The sequence below is a fragment of the Pipistrellus hanaki genome (assembly GCF_964339955.1).
Source record: "Pipistrellus hanaki genome assembly, chromosome: 10".
NCBI classification, from domain to species: Eukaryota; Metazoa; Chordata; class Mammalia; order Chiroptera; family Vespertilionidae; genus Pipistrellus; species Pipistrellus hanaki.
The window spans coordinates 46,995,430-47,012,404 of NC_140512.1; the positions used below are offsets into that span (position 1 = coordinate 46,995,430).

Consider the following 16,975-nt stretch of genomic DNA (forward strand, 5'->3'; position numbering starts at 1 on the left):
AGTTTTAGTATGAGTATTTATCCACAGGTATAATATATAAGCTCCTTGGGGGTTCTCAGTAATTTTCTTTTTTTTTAAACATATTTTTATTGAATTCAGAGAGGAAAAGAGAAGGAGAGAGAGAAAAAAACAACAATGATGAGAGAGTGTAATTGATTGGCTGCCTTCTATATGCCCCACACTGGGGATCAAGCCCACAACCCAGGCATGTGCCCTTAACTGGAATCGGACCAGGGATCCTTCAGTCTGCTGGCCGACACTCTTATCCACTGAGCCAAACCGGCTAGGGCCTCAGTAATTTTCAAGATTGAATGAGTACTGAGACCATAAAGTTTGAGAACTGCTGCTCTAAGCTGAATACAGGATGTCCCAAAACTATTAGTGCAGTTTTTAAATAACAGAGTGTGCACTCTGGGACACCCTACTGGAAACAGAAAAGCAGTGAGGGGCTTTCAGAGCCACATTTGCCTAAGTTCTTTGAGCTCTCTGTATAAGTCTCCAAGAAGGTAGGGTTCTGAATTAGTCCAGATAAGCCTAGGGTTAAATTGAGCTATGGTTTCTTGTAATAACTGAAATTAGGGCAAGCTATAAAGTGGAAGGGGGATTGAATTTAGAGGTAGGAGGTGTGTACTGTAATGTTCTGTGTGACTCTTATCTGCACTTTTCTGAACTGCCTCCAAGTCGCCATCCTTAATGCTGGGCTGGACTAGTGCATTTCTAAAGCCATTTCTATTTCTGAGATTCAGTATTTAAAGCTGGGAAGAATTTTTCTTTAATATATGTTTAATTGTTTTAATACAAAATTATAAACAAGAGGCTAGTTAGTAATTATAATGCAAATCTCGGGCACTTTTAAGGTACACAACTTTTAAAAAAGATGGCAGTGTATCCAAGGAGGGTACAACAGATTTTTAAATACTGGAATTGCAAAATCATTAAAATTATAAAGAAATAATTGATACACATTTTAGAGGTGTGTTTATTTAAACTAGTGTGGGAGAGAGAGGCTTAGTCAAGAGTTTGGGTTTGTCTTTATTCAAAGACCTTAATGGATTATTATACATGTTTTATATTTTGTTCTAGTTTCTATTTTGTTGATACCTGGATAGATGAGTTCATCTTTTATTTCCCCAAACTGAGTTTGAAGATGAGAGACTAGCCAATAGTACATTTAATTGTTGAATAAATCTTTTCGGGTTGATATTGCCTTCAGAAACAAATTTAGAACATGCATAGGCTAGGAAAGAAGAGTTTGGTCAGAACCACGGTTATATAATGCTCTGATTTACAATAGTCTCCTCAGCCTTGTTTTATTTATAGCTTAAAAGGGAAAGAAAACTTTGTAAAAAAAAATGTTTTGCAAATTAAAACACTAAATTAACAGGATTCATAATGCATAAATTGTAAATAGATGACATACTACTTTTTATGAAGTCATCTACCAACAACAGTGAGGTTAAAACTAAATTTTAAAGGCAACTTTTCAATTGATTTATTACTCTGTCCCTCACAGAAATTGTGTTCTGGCTTTGAAAATTATGTCTATAGCCGAAACCGGTTTGGCTCAGTGGATAGAGTGTCGGCCTGCGGACTTAAGGGTCCCAGGTTCGATTCAGGTCAAGGGCATGTACCTTGGTTGCAGGCACATCCCCAGGAGGGGATGGTTCTCTCTCATCGATGTTTCTAACTCTCTGTCCCTCTCTCTTCCTCTCTGTAAAAAAATCAATAAAATATATATATTTTTTAAAATTATAGTCTGTATCATAACCAGCCTCTCCGTTTTCTGGCTTGTTCATTACATGGTTGTATGTGGCTTATTTTGTACTGTAAAAGCAATATCAGTAAAGTGTAAGACAAAAACAAGTAGATACAACCCTCCCTTTACCCCCATCCTTTCACTCTTATCAGGATCTCCCTCCGACACATCTTCCCATCAGTGGTTCTCAACTTTGGTTGAGCATTAAAAACACCTGGGGAGCTTTAAAAACTAACCAATGTATCCCCAGATTCTAATGTTGTGTTTTGGGGCTGGAATATAGTCTGGACCTTGAGAGGGTTAAGGCTTCACAGACCTGGGACAAGAGTCCTGGTTACTGGTCAGAGTAAGGTACAGGCCAGTAACCAGGACTCTTGTCCCAGGTCTTTCAGCCTTTTTACAGTTAGTCCTGGTTTTGGTATCAAATTAATGTTTTCACAGAGTTTTTATTAATACCCTTCAATTTATTTGATTTCTTCCAAATGGAACAATACAGAAGATTCAAGGTGAAATAACTGTTTAAAGCTAATATTTAACCAATCATTCGTTGTATTTCAAGTAAGTAGCCAATAAGAAATCTTCCTGTAGAATACAGTGACCAAAACATACAAAAACGTATATAGCACATACGATTTGGTCTATATCTTTGCCCAAGAAGCAGCAGCAAAAAGATTTTTCATACTACCTTCTATTAAATCTACCCACTACCTATTGCTTTTGTTAATAAGACATCTTTGGCATGCTTATACCATTTTTGGAGGTGGGAAAGGGGTTTGAGTTTATAAGTCTTGAAATTTTGCCATTATTATCTAAGGTATCCTTAGATGGGAATCATTTGTACCAACGGGAAAACTTAAAATTCTAAGGCAATTGCCATAGTGGTTGTGCTACTCCCAAACATCTTACAACCACAGGTATAGTATTTATTTGCTGAAACATGAATGGGAAGTAGGAACTAATTCTTGGTAGGTAAGTCAAGGGAAGAATTTAAATAGCAATGATGATATTTTGTGTAAAAAGAGGACAGCTGGTAAAATTATTAAAATATTAGTAATACAGATAGAATCTCAGCTAACACTGCCTCTTTAGAGTTTACAGGGCATATTTTTACTCTTTCTTAATCAGTTATATTTCTTTGACCATTAGTAAGAAAAATAATTATATATTAGGTGGGTTATTTAATGATAAGAGCAATTTTCTGGGAATCATAATAGTTTGGTTTTTAGTCTTTATTCAGTTAAAGTAAAGAATAAACAACATTTTTCTATTTCTTTTCTAACAGGCACCAGAAGTAATCAGAATGCAAGACAAAAACCCTTATAGCTTTCAATCAGATGTATATGCATTTGGGATTGTTCTGTATGAATTGATGACTGGACAATTACCTTATTCAAACATCAACAACAGGGACCAGGTAAATATTTATCATCTCGTGATGTATTAAAAGTTCCAATTCCAATTCATTGTAGAAAAGAAGTGTGGTGTCCTGGATACATATGAGGGATAGACCTCTGGGTCCTTGTCACCAGTTTAGATACCTTTTGAATACTTTTGATAGTAATAGCAGCATGTAAGGCCTTTCCTTGTAATATTCTTTTTTTTTCTTTTTTTTCATTAAATAGTATGTGTTTTAGTCAAGAGCTCAACTACCAATCTTTTTGGTGATAGCTTTCTCACTAAGAACTACCACTATCAATGAGAAGTCATAAAAGTAATCTAAGTTATCATGTACTTGATATATGCTCATTGAATTACCATATGGCCCTTACCTAATAGTCTTAATTCTATATTTTGAAATATTTTTAATGACTATATTTCTACCCAACTCAACACAAAACTAATTTTTTAGTTGCTGTTTGGTCTTTTTAACTATTTCATATCTTTAGAATGTTGAAACTTAGCTTTGAGTATTAAAAAAAAAATCTATGGCCTAGCTTTTGATGATCTGATATTTTAAGCCTACATGAAACTTAAATTCAGGGTGGACCAAAATACTAGCTGAAGGATATAACTGAAATATATTACTTACTGTACTCGTGACAGATTCGAGATCCCTGAAATACTGATGACAGCAATTTGAGTAGCAAGATTGTTGTCTCTAATTAGCAAGCTTTGTGAGCTCTGTCTTTTACTCTCTCATTTCCTCAGCCAAATAGCATAATCCCCATCCTATGTTCACTTTTCCTATGCAAAGTATTTCTCTAAAGGAATTATATGGGAATTATAGTTTAGTTTTTGTTGATTTACCATAGATAACTACAAATAATAAAAATTTGTGAATGTAGATGACAGCCATTTACTAGTGAATATACTTATTTTAATAAAACAATAAAATTATATATGGAAACAAGTATTATTATCTCCAAAATATGGATAAAAGCATCCCAGAGTTTTTGGCATTTTAGGCACTTTGTCTTCCATGGGAGTATAATGAGTGATATGGCAAGCACTTCCTTTCCTGAGAGAAATAAGTGAGTGACCAACAGAAGGGCAAGGCCTTTATTACTGTGTTTCCCCGAAAATAAGACCTAGCGCATGGAAAGATAAGACATCCCCTGAAAATAAGACCTAGCGCAACTTTGGGAGAAAAAATTAATATAAGACACTGTCTTATTTTCGGGGAAACAGGGTAGTTAGCTCTTTCTGGTAGTATACTTAGAGGCTTATGGAATTTGCCAGTCTAAAACCAAGTCAAGTATTTGATAAAGAAGATGGAGGTAAAAGAACCATATATTGCCCTGGCTGCTGTGGCTCAGTTGATTGTTACATTGTCCCATGCACCGAAGGGTTTAATTCAGGGCACATATCCAGGTTGTGGTTCAATCCCTGGTTGGTGACTAAATGATGTTTCTCCCTTTTTCTCTCTCCCTCTTTCTATAAAACCAATAAAATAAAATAAAAATGCAAAAACTGTTAAGAGGGGGGAAAAAAGGAGTGATATATTCTTCCCATTATCATTCTTCAGTATCATCTAATTTGCTTTCTTCCAATGGCACTTTCTGTGAAACTCCCTCCTGAGTTGCTAATTCGAGTCATCCTCAATGAAGTGTAACCACAGTCATTGCTCACACCATCCCTTTGATTTGATTTTCTTTCCTTCTCTTATACTTTGATTTCCATGGCTCTCAGATTGACTTCTGCTTGAAAATCTAGGAATATTCTTTTTTCATGGTAGATGAGAAAGCTGCTTCTTTACAGTAACAGAAACTACTTCCCCATGCTCTCACCCGTATAGTCAGAGATGGCAGGTATAGTTTTAATGGAAGTAAATTCAAGGCAGGATTCTGGTAAAGTAGCATGATGTAATGGCAGACCCTGGATTCATAACCTGCATAACCTGGTCACATTACCTCTGTAGGTGTATGTTTTGTGTTTTGTAGTTTGTTTGTTGTGTGGTTTTTTTTTGTTGTTTTTTTTTGGGGGGGGAGTATTTGTTTGATTTCCAATTATAAAAATAAGAAATTTGACTAAAGAATTCCTTCCAGTTATGAAAATCAGGATCTTTCCTAAAACAGGTCTCTTAAGCTCCTTAAGGGATGACCAGCCTATGTTACTTTGCAGAGTAGCATACCTTTTACTTTAGTTACCCTAATGCTGAAATCTGAGAAATTGTTTTGTCATTTTTTTTCTTCTCTGTATGATTCCAGTTTGTTCTCTTATTACTGTATTCTTCCCTCTTTCAGTACAGCTTCTTACTAAATTGAGATTTACTAGTATAATGTGCTCATTAACTAGGTATATTAACTGTGTACCTTCAGGGCTTTCTTTTCTTGGAGCAGAAGTGCCATGTCATGTTAGAAGAAAATAACATTGCATTTATCTGTTATTTCAAGTGTATTCCAGTTATTATTGTTGTTTAACAAACCACCCAAAACATAGTGGCTTAAGTAACTTAAGCATCTGCAATTTGGGCTGCTCTCAGTGAGGAAGGTTTATCTGTTTCACATGGTATTATCTGGGGTAGATTCAGTGAGGAAGAATCTGCTTCCGAAGTGGCTCATTCACAAACTTGACAAGGGGGCACTAGCTGTCAAGTGGAAGCCCAGCCAGAGTCCTCAGTTATTCTCCACCTGGGTCTTTATGTGAGGATTTTTTCATGGGAAACTTGGACTTTCTCATAGCCTGGTGGTTGGGTACTGAGCACAAGATCTCAAGAGACAGGAAATGATAAGTACTATTGTCTTATCAACATAAACATTATTTAAATTAAAAAAAATTTTGATACTATATGCAAAGCACTGTGTGATATAGAGGGATACAGAGATGAATAAAACACAGGCTGAGCTCTTAGTAGAGTTTACAGTTCTGTTGAGGCAGTGCAGGTGCGTGATACTGACGATAAACAGATGTATACAGAGGAGTGAATGAAGAGGTGGAGATGCCAGGAATGCTGAGTGTGGATTGAGAATGAAAATAACCAGTCCCAGAATTTCAAACCAAGCCACTGATTTACTAGTGTGTGTGCCACTTGAATCTTCTATCCATGAATTACATCCAAGAAAGACTCTCTCTTGAGTTTAAATAATTACAAAGAATGTAATTGCTAGTGTATTGTATTAACATTTCAAAATAAAGCCATTATAACCTTTTTTTAAAGTGCCCAATAAAACATAAAAGCCATGCTGATTTGATGCCTACCATCACTTCTTTAAAAAATACTATATAAAAACTCTTCATTAATTTTTAGAAGTTTTACATGGCTCTTTTTTTTTTCCTTCTTTGAACCACTTGTATTACTACTTAAATTTAGAATTTAAAAATATGATTTTTATCAGCTCTGAATGCTATTTTTAAATTGTGACTTATTCCATTATTAATAACTATCAATGTATAAGTGATGGAAATAAGTTTTTATTATTTAAGAAACATTTAAGGTAAAATTTTATTGGAAATGTGTATCTTAATGAACAACGTGGGGCTTTTTAAAATTTATTTATGAATCTGTGGATAAATATAACTTTCACTAGAATGAGCTGGACTTAGCATCAGTCCTTTTCCTTGTTTTGTTTTTAAAGAAATAAGCACTGAGAAATATTGTTCAAATAAGTAAGAAGCTAAGAAAATCAGGAGTTTCATTATAATGTATGCTGAGTTCAGTGGTCCCCAAACCACCTTCACATTCAGTAATTCATTAAGTCTCACAGAACTTACTGAAAGTTGTTAATTGTCACAGATAGTTTGTTGCAAGAAAAGGAAACAAATTAAAATCCGTCCAGGGAAAGTGCACATAGGGCAGCATTAAGAGGTTCCAGTTGTCCTCTCCCAGTGGGATTGTGGACAACACTACTCCTGGCAACAATGTGTGACAACACGCATGAAATATTGCCAAACAGAGACTCTCACTCGAGCTTTGCAATTCAGAGTTGTTATTGGGGCTTAGTCACGTAGATATGCTTAATCACTGCCGTGGCCAACCATAGCTTTCAGAGGGCAAGCCGATACCACTAGAGTCTAAGCCCCCTCTATAAATCACATTCATAGCAGAGACTCTCTGACACCGCCCAGGCCCCAGGGAAACAAAGACACTCTTATCAGGCACCAGAGGCTAGGGATCACCTCTCAGGAGCCAGAGAAAGGCCAGCCCTCCACGTAGGCAAGATTATTCTTTACCACACACCATTCCACTAAGTTATTTGAATTCATTTCTTGAACATACCAAAAATTACATAATAACTGGTCATTAATAGTTATTTTAATAGTCAGCTGACAATTCCATTAATTTTACTGAAAACAAAGAATTGAAAACCAACTGCCTTGTAAAGGGAATGTTGCCCATTCATTGGAACACAGTTAGACACCAGTATGTGAAAGTGTCCTTTTGGTACCCTAGCAGTTTTACACCCTGGAGCGCTGTGCACTATAGTGAAATTCCGTACTGGTAAAAGGTAACTTGTAAAGTGGGAAAAGAATAAGCTTTATACTTTCATTTTAGTGGTACTTAGCCAAATCAGCTTATAGTTAATAAGGGTCATTACATCACCAAACAGGGAATAACATAAAGTAGGATATCAATCTTGACTTTCTTAAAATTATCAGCTCTGCCCTGTAACAAGGCGCTCTCTACCTCAGCCTCTAGTCTGGCCCTATTGGACCAGTTCCCTCTAAGAGTAAAACCCCTCTTTCCTCCCTAAGTCACAAGACTCCTAACAGCTGTCTCCGTCCACCTTCAAAAGAGCCCAAATTAAGAAATTAGAAAAATTACAAATATCCGCAAAGGGAAGACAGATCTTTTTACTTTTTAAACAGAACTTAGTTCTTTCTGGAGGAGTCTCTGGTTCTCAGATTTATATAACTGTAAATGCCCCATTAGAGTTTCCTCACCAAAAGAATTTAAAATGCTGATGTAAAAACTAAAAAGTTAACTTTGTTGGTTCCTGCTACATATATATATATAAAGGGCTTAGTATGATGCCCAATAAATTACTTAAGTAGAAAAGAGGCATAATCTGGTCTGTGTTTTAGAATGATGATTCTACCAGTGGAAAATAGATTAGATAAGGCAACTGGAGCCTGGGAGCAATTAGGAAATCTTAACAGTAGTGCAGGAGTCATGAAGATTTCAGTTTGCAGCCCTTAAAGTATTGGCTCCCAATTATATGTAGGCATCAGAGTATTAGCATTATGTTATTAAATTTTTTATGGAAGTGTAATTTGCAGACAGAAAAGTACACATCTTACGTGCATAGCTTGTTGAATTTTCAATCTTTATCCTTTTTTCAACTAATCTACAAGTTTTATAATTTGCCTATTTTTTCTTCCCAGATAATTTTTATGGTGGGACGAGGATATCTATCTCCAGATCTCAGTAAGGTACGAAGTAACTGTCCAAAAGCCATGAAGAGATTAATGGCAGAGTGCCTGAAAAAGAAACGAGACGAGAGACCACTCTTTCCCCAAGTAAGAGAAAACTTTGTTACCTAATATTCAAATGCAGGTTTTTTCAGCACTTATTAGAGCACACAGTTTATATTTCATGGGTTTGGATCCCACATGATTATGTACAGACTCCAAATAAGTAAACACAGAGATGATTTCATAAAGGTTGAACAGTGGCACACCTAAAAACTTGGGATCCCAGTTCACACTATTCAGAAAGACTTGGCTTTTTCCTAACCATTATAAAATGATTTGGTCTCATAACCCTTTTACACACTTTAAAATGATTAAAGACCCCCCCAAAGAGATTTTTATATAGTAATTACAATTTTAGAATTTAAAACTGTGTTTTAAACTAAGTTTTTAAAATATTTATAAATTTATTTAAACATAATGTTTTTATGAAAAATAATTATGTTTTCATAAACAAACAAACAAATGAGTGAGAAAAGTAACATTGTTTTACATTTTTTACAAATCTGCAAAACAAAAAGAGAGCCCTAACCAGTTTGGCTCAGTGGATAGAGCGTAGGCCTGCAGACTGAAAGGTGCCAAGTTCGATTCCGGTCAAGGGCATGAGCCTTGGTTGAGGGCACATCCCAGTAGAGGGTGTGCAGGAGGCAGCTGATCGATGTTTCATTTTTCCCCTCCCCCCTTTCTCATTCTCTCTTTCGCCTTCTCTCCTCCCTTTACCCTCCCTGCCTTCCACTCTCTCTGAAAATCAATGAGAAAAATATCCTCAGGTGAGGATTAGTAAAAAATAAATAAAACAATGACAGTAACAAAGGCAAGTAATGTCTTGGTTTATGATGAAAATTGTTTTTCCACAGACCACACTTTGAGAATTGCTGCTTTAGTTTTTTTGATGGCAAAATAAACATTCCAAACTTCCCTTTAATACTAGGCCTTTTTGAGGGGCATTTCCACCTGAGGCTAAAGGAAATGGCAGCTGTCAGCACTGGCTGCCTTTCTCTGATTTTTGGAAATTTTCCATTGCTTTTTACCTGTTTATGTTGTAAGGCTAAAGCCCTTAAGTTAATGATCTTTCAGTAAGCCTCACAAACTGGAACTTGATTACCTGAATAAGCTTAGGAAGTTAGTTATAGTAGATATTGTGACATAGCATCCCACTGGCAGTGTTTTATCATGCTTAGGAAGTTCCTGGCAACACTGTATAAATGTGTCAATCAATACAGTTTTCAAGTGGAAGTGCTGATTCCCAGTTACTCAGCTCCCATAATTACTGAGTTGGTCCTTTCTAAACCTATGCCTTTGAATATCTACCCCTAACTGAGTTTCTTAGACAAAGGCCACTGTTACATGAATGAGTGAATCTTTTATCCCCATCTCAAGAATTAAAGATATAATTTATAGTTTTATCAAATCTCTCAGGAGCCATCTCAGAGCAGGGAGGGGATGCTAACTGGTTGGCTGGATAGATACACGTTTTACAAATTGGAATTCTAAATTACTCTTCTTTTGAGGAAGAGGTGTGTGTGTGTTTACCCAGAAAATCACTGCTTTAAGAATATCAAAGTAAAGTCCATATTGTTGGCCAGTGTCAGCAGGAGCCCACACCATCTTCTTTTCACATCCCAGGTGCTAGCTAGGGTTTGCTATTTAACACGGTTGATATACGTTCATAATGCAAATTATATACGTAGGCCCACTTTTTTTAAAAAGTATTTAAAGTATTAAGATGTCTGTATTCCTAATATAAATAACATTTCATTATTTTCATGGTATCAGAAAATGAAATGCATCCATTTATTTTCCAAACTTTTGAAGCGCCTTTTAACTAATATTTTTTAGTTTTCATTAGAGGATCTCTTTTCACACTATACACAAACATAAATTTCAAGTAGCTAAAGATTTACATGTTGCCGAAACCGGTTTGGCTCAGTGGATAGAGTGTCGGCCTACGGACTGAAAGGTCCCAGGTTCAATTCCGGTCAAGGGCATGTACATTGGTTGCAGGTACATCCCCAGTAGGGGGTGTGCAGGGGGCAGCTGATCAATGATTCTCTCTCATGATGTTTCTAGCTCTCTATACCCTCTCCCTTCCTTTCTGTAAAAAATCAATAAAATATATTTTTTTAAAAGATTTACATGTTAAAAACAAAACTATAAACAAATGAAATCATTTTTATAACCTTGAGGTAGTAGGAAAGGCTTTCCTAAGTAAGAGATAATATCCAGAAGTTATAAAAAGGAAAAGATTAGCTGAAACCAGTTTGGCTCAGTGGATAGAACATCTGCAGACTAAAAGGTCTCAGGTTCGATTCTGGTCAAGGGCAAGTACCTTGGTTGTGGGCACATCCCCAGTGGGGGGTGTGCAGGAGGCAGCTGATCAATATTTCTCTATCATCGATGTTTCTAACTCTATCCCTCTTTCTTCCCCTCTGTAAAAAAATCAATTATATATATATATATATATATATATATATATATATTTAAAGATATATTTAAAAAATAATAATAAAATAAAGGAAAAGATTAGCAGGTATGACTCCATTAAAAGATTTTAAACTTTTATGTAGTAAAAATAATATTGAAAGATAAGCATGGAGAAAAATAATTATATCATGTATAGCAAAGATTAAATATTTATAGTATACAAATGTTTTCTTTAAATCAATAAATAAAAGATAATCAATAGAAAATAAGCAGAGGGCTCTCTCTCCACCATCGAGGTGCGTGTGTTCATTTCTCCTTCACCATGTCTTCCCACAAGAATCAAGAGGTTCCTGGCCAAGAAACAAAAGCAGAATCAGTCCATTCCCCAATGGATTTGGATGAAAACTGGTAATAAAATCAGGGAGAAACATCAATCAGTTGCTTCCTGTACACTCCCTGAAGGGGAATTGAACCCACAACCTTTTGGTGCATGGGACACTCCAATGAGAGCCTGTACACAGCTACATTTTTTTAAAAATATATATTTTATTGATTTTTCACAGAGAGGAAGGGAGAGAGATAGAGAGCTAGAAACGTCGATGAGAGAGAAACATCGACCAGCTGCCTCTTGCACACCCCCTACCGGGGATGTGCCGGAAACCAACATACATGCCCCTGACCGGAATCAAACCTGAGACCTTTCAGTCCGCAGACCAACGCTCTACCACTGAGCCAAACCGGTTTCGGCCACAGCTACATTTTTAATTGTAATTAAATAGCTAACGTGGCTAGTTGCTTTTATACTTTCTGTTATGAGGAGAGCATTTTTTTTATTGATTGATTAAGGTATTACAAATGTGTCCTTATCCCCCCATTGTCCCCTTTTTCCCCCAGTCCTGCCCTCATATTTTTTTATATCCTTGTGCTTGAGGATAGCATATTCTTTTTAAAATGAATAGCATCTTTATATGCTCTTCCTCAATACAAATAGGCATCATCTGAACCAGAGATTGACAAACTGGTCTACTGCCTGATTTTGTAAGGCCTATGAACTAGATTTCTGCAATTTTAAATGGTTGAAAATATATTTTGACACTAAAGAAATTAAAATTTATTGGACATTTGTATACTGGGCACTATTCTAATCACTTGGGATTAATTAATCAGTTGGATTAGTCTAATATGCAAATGGCTAATAATAGGCCATTATGCAAGCCATGTCAAATGTCTGGAAAAGGTGGGAAGTAACAAGTGTCCTCATTACCTTTGGAATTAGGGTGGAACTGCATCGAGGGAATTGGGGGGGAGGGATTCTTTGGGTCAATCTCAGCTGGAAGAAGGACTCATTCACATTTCCCTGAGGTCCAGAGGTGGCAGCTAATTTCAACAGATACTATCCCATCATACCTTAGTGTTCTTTTTGTTTTCTTTCTTTAAATTACTGGAATGTGGTTTCTCTTAATTTGAACTTGACTTTTAAACACTATATAATGATGTATCTCAGTTTTAAGGCTGCAAGATTAAATAAGAGAATTTAGTTGTCTACTTTTAAGCCAGATATTAAAGAGATCTGCAAAAATGTAAAATAGCACTAATGTCATTAAAAACTAATTTTTTTAATGTGATATTTTTGAAGGACAGAATTTTGAAGCAATTATTTACTCAAATGTATCCTATTAAAAGAGTTAAATTAAAAAAAAAAAAAAGCAGAGGATATGAATTGACAATTCACAAAAGAAATACAAGAGGTAAATGAACTTAGGACTAAATGTTAAGAGGTCAGTGATAGCCGAAACCGGTTTGGCTCAGTGGATAGAGCGTCGGCCTGAGGACTGAAAGGTCCTGGGTTCGATTCCGGTCAAGGGCATATACCTTGGTTGCAGAACATCCCCAGTAGGGGGTGTGCAAGAGGCTGCTGATTGATGACTCTTTCTCATCGATGTTTCTAACTCTCTATCCCTCTCTCTTCCTCTCTGTAAAAATTCAATAAAAATATATTTAAAAAAAAAAAAAAGAGGTCAGTGATAGTTATTAAAATGCAGAGTAATACAATAGTGAAATCAGTTTTTTATTTTTGCCCCTGGATTGCAATAGGCAGCATGGGGCACAGTGTTGGGAAGGGGGAAGAGCCTTCCTTTTAAACTTAACAGTATTGGTGGCCTGTAAATTGGTTAGGCCTTTTGATTGGACTTGGTAAAAGTCATAAGCTTAAATTACATATACCCTTTGCTCTGATAATTCCACTCCTAAAAATGTGTACTACAGAACCTGCTTCCACAAGTATTCAGATATGTACAAGAATGTTTATGCAGTGTAAAAGGAAAAAGTAAAGACATGAAGGCCAAGGTCGGCTCTGCAGATGGCATACATATCAATAAGGGAACAAGCAACACAGGAAAATGTGTGAGACATAAATGCTGTTGAGTGTGAGGGTGGGCTCTGTTTTAATATGTGCATGTTTATGTATAAGAAAGGTCCTGAAGAAAGTATAGACTCTTGAGCAGTGGTTACCCTGGGAGGTAAGATTTATACTTTTCCATATTATTTGAATTTTTATTTGTGTGATATGCTTGTAATTTTTTAAATATATTTTTATTGATTTTAGAGAGGAACGGAGAGTGAGAAAGAAAGAAACATTGATGATGAGAGAGAATCATTGATTGGCTGCCTCCTGCACACCCTCTCCGCAGGCTGACACTCTATCCACTGAGCCAAACAAACCAGGGCGATATGCTTATAATTTTTTAAAAATTTATAACATTGCTTATTTCTTACCTTTATGCTAACCATTATAAAGATTATAGTTTAACTAGAGGCCCAGTGCACGAAATTCATGCACAGTGTTGTGGGGGAGGGGGTGTCCCTTAGCCTAGCCTGCACCCTCTCCAATCTGGGACCCCTGGAGGGATCAGACCTAAACAGGCAGTCAGACATCCCTCTCACAATCCAGGACTGCTGGCTTGCCTGCCTTCCTGATTGCCCCTAACCACTTTTACCTGCTAGCCTGATCACCCCCTAACCACTCCCCTGACAGCCTGATTGATGCTTAACTGCTCCCCTGCCAGCCTGATTGCCCCTAACTGCCCTCCCCTACAAGGTTCTCAATCTGTGGGTCACAATCAACAGGTTGAGAAAGGCTAGCAGGGTCGCCTAAGACCATCGGAAAACACATATACAATATTTACATTACGTTTCATAGCAGTAGCAAAGTTACAGTTATGAAGTAGCAATGAATTAATTTTATGGTTGGGGGTCACTACAACATGAGAAACTATATTAAAGGGTCACGGCATTAGAAAGTTTAAAAACCACTGCTGTAAAGTATGATGAGGGTTTTAAAGACTAATACCACCTAGATTTTCATTCTTTCTTTTTTTCTTTTTTTTTTAGATTCTTGCCTCTATTGAGCTGTTGGCCCGCTCATTGCCAAAAATTCACCGCAGTGCATCAGAACCCTCCTTGAATCGGGCTGGCTTCCAAACAGAGGATTTTAGTCTATATGCTTGTGCTTCTCCAAAAACACCCATCCAGGCAGGGGGATATGGTGCGTTTCCTGTCCACTAAAACAAATTAAATGTATGAGAGAGTGTTGGAGGGTAGGCACAAAGGAAAATGAACTATGTGTGCTTATATATTTGTTAAATTGAATAGAATTTTTTTAAGGTAAGCCAATGTGTTTTAAAACGTGTTTAAAATGTAGTTTTTCCCCCATCTAAAATTCACACTTAGCATTGGATTTTCAATTTTCAAGGGTTTAAAATGCAGACATTGCTAAAATGTGCAAAGCCTTTTCCAGATGTTTTATTTCCTATTCCAAGTTTGTTTTATTTACTTGGTTATTCTGATGATTAAACTTCAATTAAACTTTTCCCATGCACCTTTTGTCATTAGGTACTGCCCATCTGTTAGGGTTTTCCAAGAATACCAGCACTCCTGTGCACATGTGTGTAGGTGGGAGGTTGACAATAGGTTAGCCAGTGTCAAATTAGGCAGACCAGACAGATCACATTCAGGAAGTCGCTAAAAATGAATAAGTTTGTTTTATTCTTAACATTTTTCTGTAACTATTTCTTTTTCTTACAATTTGGAAAGTGTGAATGTCCTGTCCTGAATTCCCTTAAAGCAATAAACTAAACCAAATTTCTTTTTATAAATTATGGGTGCAGGTAACTATAGCTGATGCTGAGGAGTGGCATGCTTGACATGAGTAACATGGTTTAACTTTGCATCTTTAGTGGGGAAATGTTATAAGTTGGAGTTCTCTATAGATATTTCTTTTTATATTAAGGATATCTTACATAGAAGCCTAATTTCCTTACAAATGCACCGCCTCCTCCTTCCCCCAAAAGCTTCACAGAATCCTGTGAAAACTGTTAGGTTTGTTTTTCTTTTAGATATCTTTGTTTGCCAAGCACCTGGTAATGGATTTTTTTAATTGTTGCTTTAAATTATCTTACCTCTTGTGGTGCCTGTTTAGCATGTGTCTCATAAACTTCTGTGCTCCTTATATTCTTTGCCCAGCAATACTACTTATTATGAAAGAATGGCATTCTTTTTGTGTATGTTCCATGGTACAAAGTATTTGTTAACGCTTTCTCATACTTACACTCTCTTGTATAGACAATGACTGTAATGTGCCAGTCAGTATATTCTCACTGTGAACCATAATCTTACTGGGAAGAAGCATTACTGTCCTCCTATCAAAGAAATTGACGTTTCTCCTTCAGAGTCAGCCTAAGGACCAACGCCAGCCTCTTCAGTACATCTTTATTTATTCAACTTGAATTTGTACTGATTTTTAAATATAGCTGACAGTTCAAAGTTATTCAGGCACACAGACAACATCTGCCTAAATGCTATCCTTCTTTGAAGCCAGTAAAGAAAATTGGAAAGATTTTAATAATAATGTAGTTTTTAAATACCACAAATTTTTCAAATACTTTTTGTATTTGCTTAAGTTAGATTTCATCCAGGAAAACCACGCAGTGATAAGTATGGCATACCTTTTGCTTCTCATTTGGGTAGCTTAAGATAAGTAGTGTCATTCATGTTTTTAGAAATTGATTCATGATTTTTAGTTTAGGCAAGAGTAGTGAAAAAGAAGTTTCTCATATTTTAAAGAATAAGAAAGACTATATAATGTAACATGTTGGAAAACATCAAAATGCCTGGTTTCTAAGTCCTCTAGTGACACTAAAAATACAGTTACTAGTGACTGTTAAGTGGGGTTTTATTCACTAATTAAATAGCAAACAAGTAGCTAACAGTTTTAACAAAGTTGACTTGCTGTATGGAATGCTCAAAGACTAGCATTTTGAGGCACAAGAGTCAAAGAGTCTTTTTATTGATCGAGCTGTTTCTGTAATTCTCCAGTATACTTGCTTCACTGTTATCTTTCTTTCTTTGTACACTCTTTTTTTGCTTCCATCATTAACCACCTGAACAGTCCCCACCATCTGCATTCTTTCCTCTCCTTCTTTGTCAGTCTCCTTTGCCAGAGAGCATTCAAAGCTAAGCTCCAAGAACTGCTATCCCATAAACACTGAAACACGCCTTCAAAGTGTCTTATAGTAACTCTCTTCTTTCCAAATGGGGCCCACTGGGAAGGTTAGCGAAGAACATTCAAAATAGCAGGTAAGATGTTTAGATACATGCATCTGGAGAAATAGGAAGCATTAGAATGATATATGGTAGTTTATCTTTCTGTTCTTGTTTGTTTTATACTAAGTTTTTAGATAGTCTCCAAATAAGGAAAAACATTATTTTCCTAACCCTTTGTAAAGATAATCACTTTAACTAGTTAATCTCAACAGGACATTCATTCTCTTGTAACTGACTTCTTCCCTAAAACCCATACCTCAGATATATTTTCATTAACGTTGATTTCCTTTTTCAGGAGGCAGCCTTTTCATAAAATTTGTTTCACATTTTGGAGGTTTTACTAGT

General features: G+C 36.2%; 1 protein-coding gene across 2 annotated transcripts in view; it reads left to right on the top strand.

Annotated features, from left to right (window-relative positions):
* Positions 1 to 16,975, top strand: part of BRAF (B-Raf proto-oncogene, serine/threonine kinase) — a 131,434-nt gene that overhangs the window by 102,230 nt on the left and 12,229 nt on the right. Inside the window, exons 16-18 of one of the 2 annotated variants that reach the window (XM_084896749.1) lie at positions 3,039 to 3,170; positions 8,519 to 8,653; positions 14,420 to 14,573. In XM_084896749.1, the coding sequence (XP_084752875.1) occupies positions 3,039 to 3,170; positions 8,519 to 8,653; positions 14,420 to 14,573 (421 nt within the window). Of the gene's footprint in view, positions 1 to 3,038; positions 3,171 to 8,518; positions 8,654 to 14,419; positions 16,144 to 16,975 lie in introns of those variants that run through there. The other variant, XM_084896750.1, reaches the window with a different exon arrangement.